This window comes from Equus przewalskii, chromosome 20 (assembly GCF_037783145.1).
Source record: "Equus przewalskii isolate Varuska chromosome 20, EquPr2, whole genome shotgun sequence".
NCBI classification, from domain to species: Eukaryota; Metazoa; Chordata; class Mammalia; order Perissodactyla; family Equidae; genus Equus; species Equus przewalskii.
Genome location: NC_091850.1, coordinates 7,990,714 through 8,007,260, shown reverse-complemented (window position 1 = coordinate 8,007,260; position 16,547 = coordinate 7,990,714). Strand labels below are relative to the sequence as shown.

The following is a 16,547-nucleotide window of genomic DNA, read 5'->3' as shown; positions in this document are numbered from 1 at the left end:
AACTAGCTCACTAACAGCACAAAAGTGGCACAAAAGGAGAAAAACTAAAAAGCAGTTTTACAACCCCAAAATAATACAGTTTGGGGCAGAGGCAAATAGTCCTCATGTAGTTTAACAGTTCCTATTGTATATACAACTGTGTTACAGCTCAATATCTGATATGCAAAATACTATGCCAGAGTTAGGAAGAAAAGGTTAAATTACTTTTAATAAGACAACTTACTGTTAAGATAGAGAAGTACACAAAACATACTAGGAAGATTTTCATCCCAAGTGCCTAATATATGGGCTTATCATATAATAAAAGCTTACATATTTGTTGGCTGAAAAAAATGAATGAATAAATAAATAGTGATTAAAATAAAGTCACTTTAGGCATATAAAAGGATATTTGTAGTTAATTGGAAAATTGACTTGTGTGGAATACTTCATTCCCTATGGTGCTAGAAACATTGGTTATTACAACATATAAAACAACCACAACCATTTAAAACTTCTTACATCTGTCTCTACAAGTTACTAAACTGCTAAGCCTTGGAAGAACTAATTTGTTAATCAACAAATATTATCTTACTATGTTTTAAAAATGATATTATAACAATATGAGGATACAGAAAAGATTAAGATACAATCCTTGCCCTTTGGGAGCTCATAATGTAAGTGACAAAGAAAAAATTCAAGGCAGACTGACATATGCCATAATAAAGTTATAAAAACATGTTATAGGAGATCAGATGAGGGAGATGATTTCTGAGTCAGAGAAGTATGGGTCAAAGAAAGTTCATGAAAAAAGTAGCATTTGAGATAGGCCCTGGAAGATGAACAGAATTTCACAAGTCAAATTGCTAGGGGCAATCATTGCAAATTAAAGAAATAGACTCCACAAAGTCTAGATGGCAAGAAAACAAATGGAAAGTAGTACTAGTAATAACAGTAAGTTTGGTTCCTATGCAGAAGATTAACAGGTAATACCTGGAAATGTAGTTTAAGGTCAGATCAAAAGTAAAGAAAAGTTTAAATATATGTTACTTCTTTTAATATTCACAACAATCTTGTAAAGTAGGTATTATTGCCCTGTGTCTGGTGGACTCTAAGACGGTCCCAATGATACTGCCTCCTGATATCCATGCCCTTGTGTAATCCCCTGCCCTTCAGTAATTTGACCCTAACCAATAAAATACCTCAAAACATTGAGGGGCTGTCACTTCTCTGATTAGAGTACAAAAGATTGTGATTTCCATCTTACTAGTAGACTCTCTCCCTTGTTGGCTTTAATGAAGCAAGCTGCCATGCAGAGAAGCTCACAGGGTTAGGAATTGAGAGCAGCCTCCAGATAACCACTAGCAAGGAACTGAGGCCTTCGATGTAATAGTCTGCAAGAAACTGAATCCTGGCAACTAACACGTGAGCTTAGAAGCTCCCTCCCCAGTCGAGCCTTCGGTGGTGATCACAGTAATTGCAAGCACCTTGACTGCAGCCTCATGAGAGACCCCGAAGCACAGGACACAGCTAAGCCATGCCCAGACTCCTGAGCCACAGAAACTATGAGATAATAAATGTGTGTTGCTTTAAGCCACTAAGTGTAAGGTAATTTTTTTGTAGCAATTGATAAGTAATATGGCTGCCAATTTACAGATAAAGAAGTTGAAGCTCATAGTGGTCAGATAGCTAGAAAACAGCACAGCCCAGAGTCATACACAATGCTCTCTGGTTCTAAAGTCCAAATTCTTTCTATCATATCATACTTCTAGTTTAAGGCACTCCAACTTAAATATTTAATAGCAGTTCCATATACCTAGCATCAAATAAGATATTCATAAATGGTATTGGTTAATTAACGTGAATAGCCTAAAGCAACTTTATACACAATAAATGTTTAATCTCAAAAATTACTTCTACAATGATTTAGGCAAGACAGCAGGCACTACACATATTTTCTCAGACAAAAATCTATAAAGAGATGAAATCACATCATTATTCAGAACAGTAATGAAAAGAATCCAGTTATCTTGATTCCCAACCTACTTATATACAGTCTTCATACTCCAAACCTTCTCATGAGATATTAAAGTATAATTGTTGCTTCGTGAACAACGCTCATTGTTTTAAATTTTTTTGGATCATTTGAGTGTTTTGCATAATAACGGCTGACATTAAAAGAGTCCCTCATATACTTTAAAGAAACCTTCCTTTAAAGAGGACTATATATATAACACATTTGAGTTAACTTTCTATCAGTGGTGATAGATTTACATGAATCATTCATCCTTTTTTCCATATTTTCCTGGGCTCTGAAACTAAAGACAAACTTATAATATAGTTGGCTGTGTTTAGGGAACAACTATTTTCCCCCTCGAGAAATTTCCTGTTCTTCACAGTTTTGTAACTTCCACTCTTACCATTACTAGCACTGTCCTGTAAACGCCCAAATTAAGTAATCCAGTAGCATTGAGAGAAAAAGTAATATGTAACTACTTGGCCAGAAGTAGACTAACATTTGATTTAAGGACTTGTAGTAAAAAGTGCATTGGTGCACAGTAGAAAGAGCAGAAGCTTTGAAGTTAAACAAACCAGATCTATAGCCTTCGTTCCACCACTAGCTACAGTATCAATAAATTTGACTTTCTTTCTCCCTTCTCACTCCCTCCCTCACTCCCCACGTTTTTTCAAGCCTCCAGTGTCAGTGAAGAAACTTAATCATAAGTAAATGAGTTGGCTCAACTCAATTAAAATCAACAACTAACACATCTAACCCCTCTTAGTCATCTACACAATATAAATGAATGAGTTAACCTACTTTCTGACACCTGCTGGAGAGGTTAATCTGGACATGATAAACACGTATGTATAAGCACTGACTTTTCCAGATTCAGACTAAGATTAAAATATTATGTAATTGTCCAGAAATGATAATGCATTAACTCCTTACATTGTATAGCAGAAGCATTAATATGATGTGGAAAGTACAAAGGCTTTGAGTTCTGGCTTGACTCCAAGTTACTTAACCTCTCTGGATCTGTTTCCTCATCTATAAAACTGTGATAATGATATCTACCTTACAAAGACTTGTTGAGAGATTAAGTTGGATTACACATGATGAAATGTGTCCACGCTTTACTTTAATGGCTAAATAAATATTAGCCCCCTCTCCTCCTTATCTTACTCATCACTTTTCAAAGGCCTTCCTTCAAAAATAGTTTCACGTTCCTCCCTTCCTAAAAAATGTGGAATAGTTGGATATGATGATGGAATCCATCAACTAGGTTGTATTGTCTTTTAAAGAAAACAGCAAAGAATTTAGGTCATGATAACTGCACTTACAACTATTTTAAATTGGAAAATAGAATTAAAATTTCCATTTTACTTTGATTTCACATATGCTTATTCCCCTAATACGAATGCACCAGCCAGTCAAGTTAAGGGGTCGTTTACCTGCTTTCATGGATCAAAGCTACACTAGCTGAGTAGAAATAAGATCAGATAACTTGCACTACAGTGATTCCCTCAGTAGTCTGTCCTGGTTGTAGGGTACTTACTTGTCTTTTTCCTCTCTCATCTTTACTTTTCACTCAAGTGATCTGGGAGCAGCCAAGGCAATAATTTCCTCTCATGATCTATCATTATGGAGCTAAAGAAGATGTATAACATCCTTCACAACTTCTTTCATCCTTCTTAACTCTGGCTTTTTATTTTAAGGCTGATTTGGCTGATTTCTTTAAAGCTTCATAGAGCAAGCAATAATACTATGCTCCCTTCAGGTACTTAATTTTTATATGTGAAAATTAAGTTCTCATTTCATTTTCCATTTATTCTCTCAGCAAATATTTATCGTCACCTACTATATGCCAAGGACACCAGTAGGCTCTAAGCACAAATGTTTCCAGATCTTTTATAAACTTTGTGAGATTGGTTTCCAAAGAAAAGTATAAATTAAACAGACTTAAAACTTATCTACCAAGAAAAGCAAATGAGCAAAAAGCAAAAATACAAAACATCACTCTAGAAAAATCAAGCCCTAAATTACATATAGTCCCAAACTGTTTTTTCCAGATGGCAAATTAAATCTATGTTATCTGTATTATAACTTCTCTCCCGAAAAACAGAAACACCTTTTTCTCCCGAGGTTAGTTCAAAATGTTGATAATCAACTACGTCTTTTGGTAGAACCAAAAGAGCTATCCATCTCTTCCACCTTTTCTTCTTCCCCCAAGGAATGTGCTATTAACTCTCTTAATAAGTTAACTCTCCTTATTCTCTCACAAAAGTCACACACAGGATAAGATTTGGCATAGAGGCCCATCCTAAACCACCAGTAGCTACTAGTGGTTGCTAAAGAAATGAAGAGGAAGTAGTAAGAGTAGACAAGGGTAGGAATTAATCTTACACATATTGGCCCAGACATGAAAAGTATTAAAATATTTCACGTCTTGAGGTTAGAGGTTTTCCCCCTTGAGAATCACAAAAATATTAATACTACAACACAGATTTCATTTGCTGCCATTTGTGGCAAATGAATGAATTTGATTTGTTTGAAACCAACTTATTTGCCTCTATATGCTATTCTTCAAAAATTCAAAGCACCAATGATCACATTTAAGCACTAAATTAATATAAACCAGAACTGCAGCTACCACTTTGGAGAAACACAGGAAAACAATTATCTCCAAAATTAATTTTCTCAATTTCCTTCAACTACATGAGTTTTATATTACATTTCTTTCCCTGTCATGAATTTTGAGAACTGTCATTCTCACATATAAGTTTCAAATCAACATAAGCTAAAAAAATTAAAAAAAGAAAGAAAGAAAGAAAAGAAGATTAGTCCAAGAAATTTGAACATAAAAGAATATACTGAAAATCACACTTGAGTGTCTCTTTAAAAGTTCCAAGCATTGGTTCAGTTTCCCTTTTCTTCCCTGGTTCTGCACACCCTCGCGCCCCCGCCTGCCCCCGCCCCCCAATCCCACTTTGCCCAGACAGAGGGTAACAGTCTGAGCTGCCCTGGTTGAGTTGATCCTAAAGTTAACATTCAGCAGCCCATTTCCAGACAGCAGCGCTAAATCTATTTGGATAAAACGCGTGTGACCCAGACAGTTGGCATTTGGCCCAAACGCGTTGCACCGGCAGCTCAAATAAAAACAAGAGTAAGAAACTCACTCTCTTGTTCCCTCTCAGTGCGCTTTCTCACTCTCTCACTCTCTTTGCCTCTAGTACAACAAGAACAGAAATCACCAAGGACAGGAATTGTAGTACACATTATCAGAAGGCAGCTTTCCAAAAACCCCTTCAGCACTCAACGGTCCCCTCCACCCCAAATCCCTGAACTTTGATCCCATATACCATTTATACAGACATACCCCGATATTCAAGGCTCCGGAGGGTTATGAGTCTAGCACGTCCCAAGTGGCCAAAAGTAAATCAAAACCACACGCTTCCATCTCTTTGATTAGCCTATTAAGAGCTTAACATATCCTAGAGCATCAGGGCTATAGCTAGCACATTAATTCTGCCCTCTGAGCCCAGGCATAAAATATGCACTTGTCTGACTACTTAAGACACTGACATGAAAGTATAAAATGCAGAAGGTTTTTCTTTAAGAAAACTAGAAGTCAGTTTAAAATACACATCATTATTACTTTCCCAATTACTATTTGGTGATTAGTTAAAAAACCACAATAATCATAATCAAGTCATACTTCACAAAACGTGTCTATTCGTATAATAAACGTATAATTTTTGCATCATGAACTACTTGCAAGACCAAGAATTCTCCACCCCCGACTAGTCTGGAGTTAAAAAGATTTCTATCTGTAAAATGAGTTCAGTCAAGCTCACTCATTGCCATTAAAAAAAAAAAAAAGACACATACACACACACAGAAAAAAGTTTTCTACGCGTTATTCGGAAGACAAGCAAAGCACAAGTTTTACTTTTTTTAAAAAAACGGTTTCATTGAATATTGTGAAGTCTTCCTTACCGTTTTCATCTTCAAATTCTGATAAAAAGTAAGTTTCAAACAATAGAGATTGCACTGGACGACTCACGTACTCCCTCTCCTCTCTAACTTTTTTTCTCTGCCCCCCTTTGCAAAGCCACAGCAGTCAGTTAGTTATTCTGCAGCCAGAATAAAAACCCTATAGTCTGGCTAACCGGGCTTTAGAGAACGGACTTTCCGATTTGGCAGAAAAAGAGATGCCTTCAATACACCCTGAGATGCTGCCTTTGCAAACCCCCTTTCTCTCTGCCCCCCTCCTCCAAAAAAAGGAAAGGAAAAAAAGAAAAGAAGGAAGGAAAAAAAAAGACTTATTGGGGGTGGAAGTGGTGCCCTCTCTTCCTGGACAGCTTAGTGCCTTTGCTATGCAAATAACATGTGAAGAGCATCAAAAGGTATCAGGAGAAAAGAAGACAAGAGGAGCAGGAAGGGCAGCAAAGTTTTGTTGAAGTAGCCCTAGATCTCACTACCGGCCCCCAGCCAACTTGAATTGCAGCAGGAGAAAATTTTGGCAGCTTTTCCTCGGAGGCAGAGCACACTGACGTCAGTCTGCAGATGTGCCGGGCTGCGTCGGGTGCGCATGTGTCCCGGGTCGTCACGTGGAGGGGGAGGGGAGGTAGAGGTACAATCGGGGTAACCAACTACCAGCCATTCAGCAGGGCTTAGACAATGTCAACTTTTCCACCGAGTGAATGAGAGAAATTCTGGCCCTTCTAACCTCAATCCCCTACCCCACTCCGCCTCTTTTCCTCCTCCTCCTCTAACCTCTTTTAGAAATCCTAGCCTGGTTTGTGATTAGCTGTTTCTTGGAAAAGGGAAGGGGGAGGGAGAGGATGAATGACTTTAGATGAACTAATGTCACTGTTAAGATCTCTGGTGTCCTTCTTCATGCATTTTTTTTTTAAGTCCACACAACAAAAATGTTAAAAGTTGCAATTACCAGTGTCTTTGAGGAGACTTAGATCAGCGGCAGATTTCAAGACTCGGTAGCTACATGTGCACAAAATCCTTTTTTTTTTTTGATATAACTCAGCAAGTAAGATTGCCACCAAAAGGGAGAGTAGACTAAAGTAAGACCAGCACATTTTCCATCTGATTACCGACTTCAGGTTATGTGGGGCTTTAAAAGAAAAAAAAAAAGGAGGTGGGGGAGGAGGGAGCGGGGGAAGAGAGAGAAGCTTGCATTATTTCCAGATGAGGGTGAGACTGGATGGTGTTTTAAAGTGCAACTGGGGAAAGCTACAAGTGGAGTGTATTTTTTTTAAGTCAGTACATTGAATGAAACCTCAATGACTGCCCAAATGAAAATAAATCCGAAGTCAGACCCCCCCCAACAAGGGCGGAAAAAACAGGAACCCTGCTGTGATCTCAAGATAAACAAACAAAACCTCAAAACTGGTTCTTCGAGCTTCCCAATCCCACCCTCCCCCCACACACACACCTCCATACACACCAGCTGCCGGTCCATATTTTAAGGATAAAATACCGCTACAACGTAGCACTTTCACTTTCATTTGCTGGGAGAAAGCCACTGACATTAAACGGTGAGGGAAATGCCCAAATATGTTTTCCATGTCCTAAGCAAGCAAACAAAGTCTGGCACACAAATCGGAAACAGAAAAAAATGTGAAAATAGCTTAGGACAAATGTTGCCTTTCAGCAGTGTAATGAGCTGCATCATTTATCTGTCCCTATCGTTGAGGGTAGGGTAGGGAGAGGTTTAAGAGTTTCAGAGGTTGGGGGGTAAGGGGGACGGGAACTGACGCCTTGAAATTCCAGTTGGTAGTTAACGCCAAGTCAATTTCCGACGGCCAGAACCAGAAAAGGGAATTGGACCGGAGGGAAGGGGGTGGAGAGCAGGACCTTTTTGAATACTGGCTCTTAAGTTTCAAGCTTCTGCTAACATTATTGCTCATTTGATTTTTTTTCTTCCTACACCGGAGGTAGTAGGTGTAATTCTTCTGGTGAATACATGAATACTTGGCTAAAAGAAGGTATGAATCAGACTGAGTACGTCCAAGAATACAGTTATTTCCATTCTTTTTTGAGGATTGAAAGAGGAAAGCATCTGTCCACAGTCAATAGTCCTCATCTTGACCTTAATCGGTAGTATTTGGCTCAATGCCATTTAAAACGTAGAAATACATAGGATACCTCTAGTGGTTAGCATTCACAGTTTTCAACAAAGATGATTCATATGGAGATTATATGTACATATATATATTTGTATTAAAATGAATAAGATAGCTAATCTCATAGCAATAATTGTAAGCACCAAAAATAAGACAGGTGGGCACAGAGCTGTTTTTGTATCAAACCACCCTTTAAACAGTTGTGAACTTTATCCTTAATTTTGCAAGAACCAATAAGTAGATAAATACAGCCAGCAGAGAAAACTAAAGTTAAGGTGTGAGTAGTAATCTATCTGAGTAGTGAGCTATCTGAAAACTTTTTACTCTCAACCAAGACAAACTGCCCTAGGCAGTGGCAGCATTGTGAAGGAAAGGCACTTACTCAGTGAGAAGTGGACTTTGGCTAATTACTTATTCAAAGAGTGCCATCCTGCGTCTAAACAGAGTAATGAAAATTTTCCAACAGATTCCTTTTCTGCTCCAAATGACTGAGTTAAGGAAAACAGTATGAGTAAGGGTGAAACTTATTAGCATGAGAAATGATGAAGTGTCAATTTAACTTTATATATGTGTGTGTGTGTGAGTGTACATTTTAATTGCATTACAGAAAATTCAAACAAATACAAAAGTAGAAAATAGTATCATCAACACCAATGTATCTATCATGTGTCATCACACGGCCAATTTTTTCCCATTACTACTCTACCCCACTGGATTATCTTGAAGCCAATCCCAGATAACATTTCATTGCATCGATTAAGTATTTCCCTGTATTTATAAACTATAAGGCCCCAAAAATAAATAACCACTTCTATACCACTATTACTCTTAAAATATTAATGATTCCTTAATTTTCTCAAATATCAGATTTCTTCAGTTTCAAATAAAGGCTTAAAAAAACTCTCTTTATTGGAATCAGGATCCATATATTGCATTAGATGATCTATCTCTTACGTCTCTTTTTAAAAAACTTTTTATTGAAGTAGAATATTCATACAGAAAAGTACATAAATATATAGTCTGATAAAAAATGTTCAGTCTAATAAATCCTTACAAAGTGAACCTACTCATGTAACCATGTAACTCTTTTAATCTATCAGTTCCTCCTCATTTCTTCTTTATCTTGCAATATAAATGCCATATTAATATCCTGCCACCTTAATACTATATATAGCACTTCCATTAGCATGCAAATGTTTTAGTACAATACCTGTGTTTTTTGTTATTTGAATGATATGAAACAAATTTAAATTAACCCCTGCATGACTTTCAGTTGCAGTAGAAATTTTTTTAAATTTTTATAGTGACCATCCCTTTATTCTGAAAATTTTTCCCTCCAGCTGTCCTTTTTTTCTCTGTTTAAGAAATGAAGGTTATAGGCAGAGTAAAGTTGATAGCAAACCTCCTACTTATACCTAAAAAAAAGCTTTACTAGCAGTATTTAGAAGCCTAATAAATCTAAGCAAACAGGGCCTTTTCAAGAAATTAAAGATGGAATAAATGGAAATTTAGGAAAGGAAAGAATTTGTATGTACGTATACATGCATGTATGTATGTGTGTATTTCAGAGACTGAAAAACAGAAGGAAAGGCATAAAAGTTTGAGAGGCAAAGAATAGGGACCGAGGAATTTTAGAGGTAAGAATAGACTGCTAACTTAGAATTTTTAATACATTAGCATGTAAATTAAACTTAATTTTTTCAGTTAAAAACCAAGGCATTTCTTAAAATTGGACTTTTTGCTTGTATTTTCAGAAAACTGAGATTAAAAATTCTGATTTTATGCTTGCTTGGAATTATTAAATTGGAGCAGATGACTATCTCTAAAGATAATGAATTTTGAATTCTACCTCCCAGACATTAAAACCAGATTCAACACATTAAAACCAAATTCCATATACTTTCTACACAATACATTTTATTCTTTCAATGAGATTGAATTCGAATTTGATATAGTAAAAACAAATATTTTCTAAACTATTGAAGGATGGTTGTGGGATTTCTTAAATAAGGTGTAAAGGCTCAGAGCATAGAGGAGAAGACTGACAACTTCATTAAATGAAATTTTTAAAACTATTAAAAAGTGAAAATGTAGGTAGAGATTGGGAGAAGAATTTGCAACACATGTAACTGAAACACAATAAATATCTACAATATTTACAGAACTCTCACAAATCTGAAAAGATAGGCAAGAAAAAATTAAGAATAGGAAAATGGCATAAATAGAAAAGTTGCAGGAGAAAAGAAGCTAACGACCAATAAATGAATAATAAAGTGTTCAATCTTGGAAGCAATCATGGAAATGGAAATGTTTCTCTTTCATGAGAGTGGCAAAAATATTAAAATTTGATAAGATCTAGTGTTGGGGAGGATTTGATATACTGGTCATTGGCCATATTGGTCATCTGATATACTGTTGATAGAAGTATAATTTAAGTGCAAACACCACAGAGAGCAACTTGGAAATATCTAATAAACAGAAAGATGTGCATAGTCTTTGACCCAGCCACTCCACTTTTAAATATATCATGTTAAGAAATTCTTGCATATGAGAATCCTCATTAATAATTATGGCAAGACTATTTGTAGCAGTGAATAATTGGAAACGACCTAAATGATTATCAGTAGGGAACTAAATAAATTGTAATTTATACCTACAATGGAATATTATGTGATAGTTAAATGATGGACAAAATATATATGTGTCAACATGGATAAACTATATAACATTGAATTGAAATGCTGCAACAGGATATATTATAATTCAAATTGGGATAAAATGTATATAATATGATACCATTTATATAAATTTTTAATAGCACACCAAATATATTTTTTAAACTTACAAAAGTATTCACACGAAGAATATATACTATCTTGACGATCATAGTTACCTGGGGGAGAAAGAGAAGAGAACAGAATTAAGGAGGAGCACAAAGTGGGCATCAACTAAATCTGTAAAATTGTGTCTAAAAAACAAAACAATCTAAATTATCATAAAATGTTAACATGTGCTAGTTCAATATATTCAGCATACATGGTTATCTATTATTTTAATCTCTATATAGTTGGAATAATTTACAATCTTAAAAAAAGGAAAAAAAAGAGAAGATTACTATTTGTTACTACAACTTATATGGCAATTTCAGAAATACTTTAAATACTTTAAATTGCCAATTAGCAATATAATGATATATTACAGGTGAGCAGAGCTAACTGAAATTCATGTATTAGATTTAGCTTATAATTTCAGTCTTTCTACCCAAAGTTTTTACCACAGATAGTGACAAACAATAGTTTCATTTTAACCTCTCTTATTTATTTTCTTATTAGAGTATGAGACCAATAGCAAGAAGAAAAAAAAACTTGAGAAAAAAAGGGTATTACCAACGGTTTATAACTATATTATACAAATAATATCTAATATTCAAAAAGAAGAAGAAGATGAAGTCAAAACGTATCACTGAGTTAACAACAGCAAAGACCCTGATATGCTAGTAACAATTGCCTGCTCCTTTGCATTGTGGGAAGGGTTAAGAAGTATAAAACTATAAGGCAAGGTTCCTTTCCTCAATAAATCTACAGACAAATTGGAAAATAGGATTAAAGTATGATAAGGGAAAATGCAGCAAGTTATATAATTTAATGACATATATTGTAAATGCTATGGGCTTCAAATAATAGAAAATTCAGTGAAGTCTAAATAATCATTTTTCTGACATCCATGTTGCCAAATCTGGTGGTCAATTTAGTGATTCTTACTTGAACTCCCAGCGACATAGAATGCAGTTGATCACTCCCAACTTCTGGAAATGCTGTATTTTCTTCCCTCAGGTTCTGTAACACTACACTCTCCTAGATTTTCTCCTTCCCCAATGGTCCCTTCTCCTCCCCTGCTCAATCACTAAATATTAAAATGCCCAGGGGTCAGTCCTCATACCCATTCTATTCTCTATTGACTGATTAATGTATCCTTTTCCATGTCTTTAAAGACCATCTGTATGCCAATGATTCCTGTATCTAAATGTCTGCTTGAGTGTGTCTCATAGGCAACACAAACTTCATGTGACATAAACAGAATTCAACCTGTTTCTCTGTCTTTTCCATCTGTAAATGGAACCACAATTCACCAACTCCCTAGCCAGTAGGCCTTCTTTAGTCTACTGTTCAGTTTTCTTAACATGTGGTTTATACATAAAGTGCAGTTTTTAGCTGTACTTAGTGGGAGGAATAGGGAGAAGTGTGTCTATTCCATCTTAGTCAGAAACTAGAATTCCTCTCGACTATGGTCTGATTGTGAACCCCTACCTCCCCAAAATTCATATGTTGAAATCCTAATGCCCAATGTGATGGTATTAGGAGCTGGGGCTTTGGGGAGGTGCTTAGGTCATTAGAGTGGAACCTTCATAAATGGGATTAGTGTTCTTATAAAAGAGACCCTATAGAAATCTCTCACCCCTTTCACCACGTGAGGACATGCAGAGAAGTCACCAGCTATGAAACAGGAAGAAGGCCCTCACCCGACCATGCTGGTACCCTGATCTCAGACTTTTAGCCTGCAGAACTGTGAGAAATAAATTTCTGTTGCTTATAAGTTACCCAGTTTGTAGTATTTAGTTATAACAGCCCAAACAGACTAAGACTCTCTCTCTCCATTATTTTTAAAAGATTTTCAAGGTAATTGTTCTCTATTATAAAGTGTCTCAAGTCTTTTTACCAATAAAATTTCTAACTGGGATGAATGTCTTCTATTTATTGATTTTTCAGCATTCTTTATATATGACACATTTGAGTTCTTCGTTGGATATAGATACTGTAAATACTTTCTCCCATTCTACAGGTTTCCTTCTAACTCTCTAAAGGTGTTTTCCTTTTTTATAGACAAAAATTCCTAATTTTAATATAGTCCATTTTAACTTTTTTTCTTTTATGTTTAGGGCTCTTTGTATTCTTAAAGAGATTTTTGCCTACTTACTATATATTTTTTTCTTACAAAAAAGCAAAAACCATTGGTTTCTTTATAATATGCAATTGTCATGAAGCAATAGCAACCCTTTGCCCTGCTGCCATTACACAGTAAGAATGCATATCATGCTCCACAGGCCAAACAAACATTTTATGCCCTAGGATAAGCCAAAAATAAGAGGGAATTCCTATTTTGTCTTCAAAAACTCTTGAGTATTTCCCATAAATTAACTTCCTACCAAACATTTATTCTTTACTTCTGCAATATCGATTCCTAAAAATAGGTCACAACTTATATGCATATGATAACAATGTGACAAAATTGCTTTTTCCCTGTCACTATGAACAAGTTAACACAAACTTGGTAACGTTGTAGGGATTTTTCCTTTAAACATAGGTTGTATTTTCCTATTTGAATAGCCAGATGTTCTTAAGTATGATATCCTTGCAACATCTTTTCCAAAAATACTTTTTCTAAATATCTTCCTTTCATAACTGTTATTAAATAAATTTGTGTGTTTATGTTTGTTTCTTTTATCCCTCATCCTTCTGCTAAATTAACTTTTCTGCTTGTTGAAGTATGTCTACTAACAGTTCTTTTAGGGAGGTGTGTGATGAGAAGGATTTCTAGTTTTCATATGTCAGAAAATTTATTTTGTTCTCATTCTTGAATAATAGTTTAGCTGATTATGGAATTCTAGGCTGACGGTCTTTTTTTTCCCCTCAGCACCAACATCTATTGTTGCAGATAACCTTAATTGCTACTTCTGTGTTGCTAAACTATCTTTTCTCTTTGGTATCTTTGAAAATTTTCTCCTTGATGTTTTGCAGTTTCACTAAACTACTTCATGGTGTGGTTTTAGCTTGATTTATCCTGCATGGTATTCAATGTACATGTTTTTCTGAGGATTTCTGTTGTTCTGCATGCTGGAACATTTTCAGCTGTTATGTATCCAAATAGTACTTATCCATCATTCTCTCTGTTCTTTTCACCAGGAACTTCTGTCTTGGGGAAGTACTTCAATTTGCCCTCTATATCTCTTATCTGCTCTTCATAATTTTTATCTCTTTATCTTTCTGGATGAATTTATCAAATTATCTTTCAATTCATTAATTCAATCTTTGACTCTATCCAGTTAAGTTTATCCCCCTTGTAGAATTTGTATTTAAATTATTATATTTAATCATATATGAGATTTGTAATTAATTCCTTTTCATAACCAAATGTTGTTTCAATTGGTCCTCATTTTGTGTTACAATTCCAGCCTTTTTGAAATGGAAGAAATTTATTTCTTCAAAGAACCTCAAAATACACGTTTTAAAGTCTTTGTCAGATTGTCCTATAAAATTAGTTTCATTGAGATGAATGTTCCATTTGATAATTCTGTTGTATGTTGCTACCAGCTAGAGTGCATTCAGTTACAAGTAACATAAAAACCTATCTCAATTGATTTAAACCAGAAGGAAAATTTATTATTTTATATATCATGTTCCATAGTAGAGCAGCTCTAGGGCCAATTAATTCACTGGCTCAATAACATTATCAGAATTTGTTATCTTTTGTGACTCTGCCATACTAAATATGCCAGATTTGTCCACGGCAGCTCTCCTTATGGTTACAAAGTGGCTAAATAGTTCCAGATGTTTGATGCATACCCAATAACATCCACCAAACAAAAGAACCCATCTCTTCCCATACATTTTTTTAATCAGTAAAAACACTTTCCCAAAAGTTCTTCAGTAGACATATATATTAAGCCAATATTGCATCAAATGCATTCCGAAATAAATCACTAAGAAGGGGATTCAGACAACCATGTTCGGTTTAGCTAAATGCATGGCTGTGTAGACAAGAATGGATTACCCAAACAAAATTTAGTTCTGTTAGCAGTAAGAGTAGAGGCAAGCAACAAAATTTGCTGCCTTGGCTATCTTTAAATTCCTTCACTTATTCATCATTTTGGTTTGCATGGTCATTTTACTGGGAAAAGTGTTATGTTTATGGTATGTCATTTTTACTCCCTTCCTATCCCTGTTTTGACCCCTCCTCACCTAGGAGTTTTTAAATTGCTTTAGTCTGTCCCACCTCCAACTGTAATGGTGTTTTATCATTCCAATGATAAAATTGTCTATTACTATATAATAAGATAATCCAAAATTAAACAACAAACATTTATTTCTTCACAGTTTCAGTGTGTCAGAAATTCAGAAACAGCTTAGCTGAACAGTTGTGGCTTGGAGTTTCTCATGAGGTTGCAGTCAAGATTTTGGCCAGGGCTACAGTTATCTGAAGGCTGAAGGTGGCTCAGTGACACAGCTGACAGGGTGGTGCTGGTTGTTGACAGACCTCAGTTCCTGCTCATGCAGGCCTCAACACAGGTTGTTTGTCATAAAAGACATTGCCTCTTCCATCTTGATCTCAGTTGGATTGCTAGCTTTTATGATGTTGTCCTCTAAGCTGCACACTGTCACTTTCACTATGTTCTATCAGTCACAGAGACCAACAAGGACACAATATTGCAGAGGCAGCGCTAACCAAGGACATGAATACCAGCAGGGGAGGATCATTGATCTTGGAGACTGGCTATTGCATCCATCTAAGTGAGATTAGATATTTAACACATCCCCACTTAATTTCTGATGATACAGCCATATCTGTGCGACTTTCACTTTCCTAGGCCACAGCTTGTTATAAGACATAGAGGTTTTGTTTTTATTTTAGATCTCCTTTCATAAGGTTTCGAGTGTGAAGAGACCCGCTCAAGCCCTTAGCTTCAATCAGTGACCCTGATTCTAGTCTTTCTCATATGGAGAACTTTTAATATTCATTATCAGGAAAGAACCAAATTCTCCTAATCATCAAGTACTTCTAAACTTAGAGTCAAATACAACTGTGGCATCATTTCCACTCACAGCTTTCTATTTCTCTTCTGATTTCTGATCCACTAATATGCTTATCTAGTTTTTAAGTCTTTCTATACATTTTTCCTTATGTTTTCTCTTTTAAACTTTACATATCAAAGCCACATGTTAGAATAAAGAGTACACTAATGTGAGAACTCACTGTATCACTTTGAAGTCATACTTTTTTTTTAGCTTTTTATTTTAAACTTGCAAAGGTAGTACAGAGTTCCTATGTGTCCTTCACCTGGTTTCTGTAATGTTAAAAGCTTATAAACCTGTATTATAATTATCAAACTCAGTAAACTAACATTGGTACAATACTATTAACTAGACCATACTCAAATTTCACCAGTTTTTCCGCTATTGCTGTTTTTCTCATCCAGGAGCCTACCTAATATTTGTAAATCATATATGTGATAAAAGATTTGTATTCAGAATACACAAACACTCTCAAAACTCAATAAGATGACAGACAACCCAATTTCAAAATGGGCAAAAAATTTCCATTTGCCTTATAGACTTCTTTCTATCCCTTTACGTTTAGGCTCTTTAAAT

General features: G+C 35.5%; 1 protein-coding gene across 2 annotated transcripts in view; it reads right to left on the bottom strand.

The window, feature by feature from the left end:
• CENPK (centromere protein K) overlaps positions 1-16,547 on the bottom strand; it is a 62,487-nt gene that overhangs the window by 1,032 nt on the left and 44,908 nt on the right. For both annotated transcript variants that reach the window (XR_011530547.1, XM_070587452.1), the window contains exon 11: positions 10,970-11,017. Coding sequence is in view for 1 of the 2 variants with exons in the window: in XM_070587452.1 (XP_070443553.1) it covers positions 10,970-11,017 (48 nt within the window). In the remaining variant the exon portion in view is untranslated. The remainder of the gene's footprint in view (positions 1-10,969; positions 11,018-16,547) is intronic.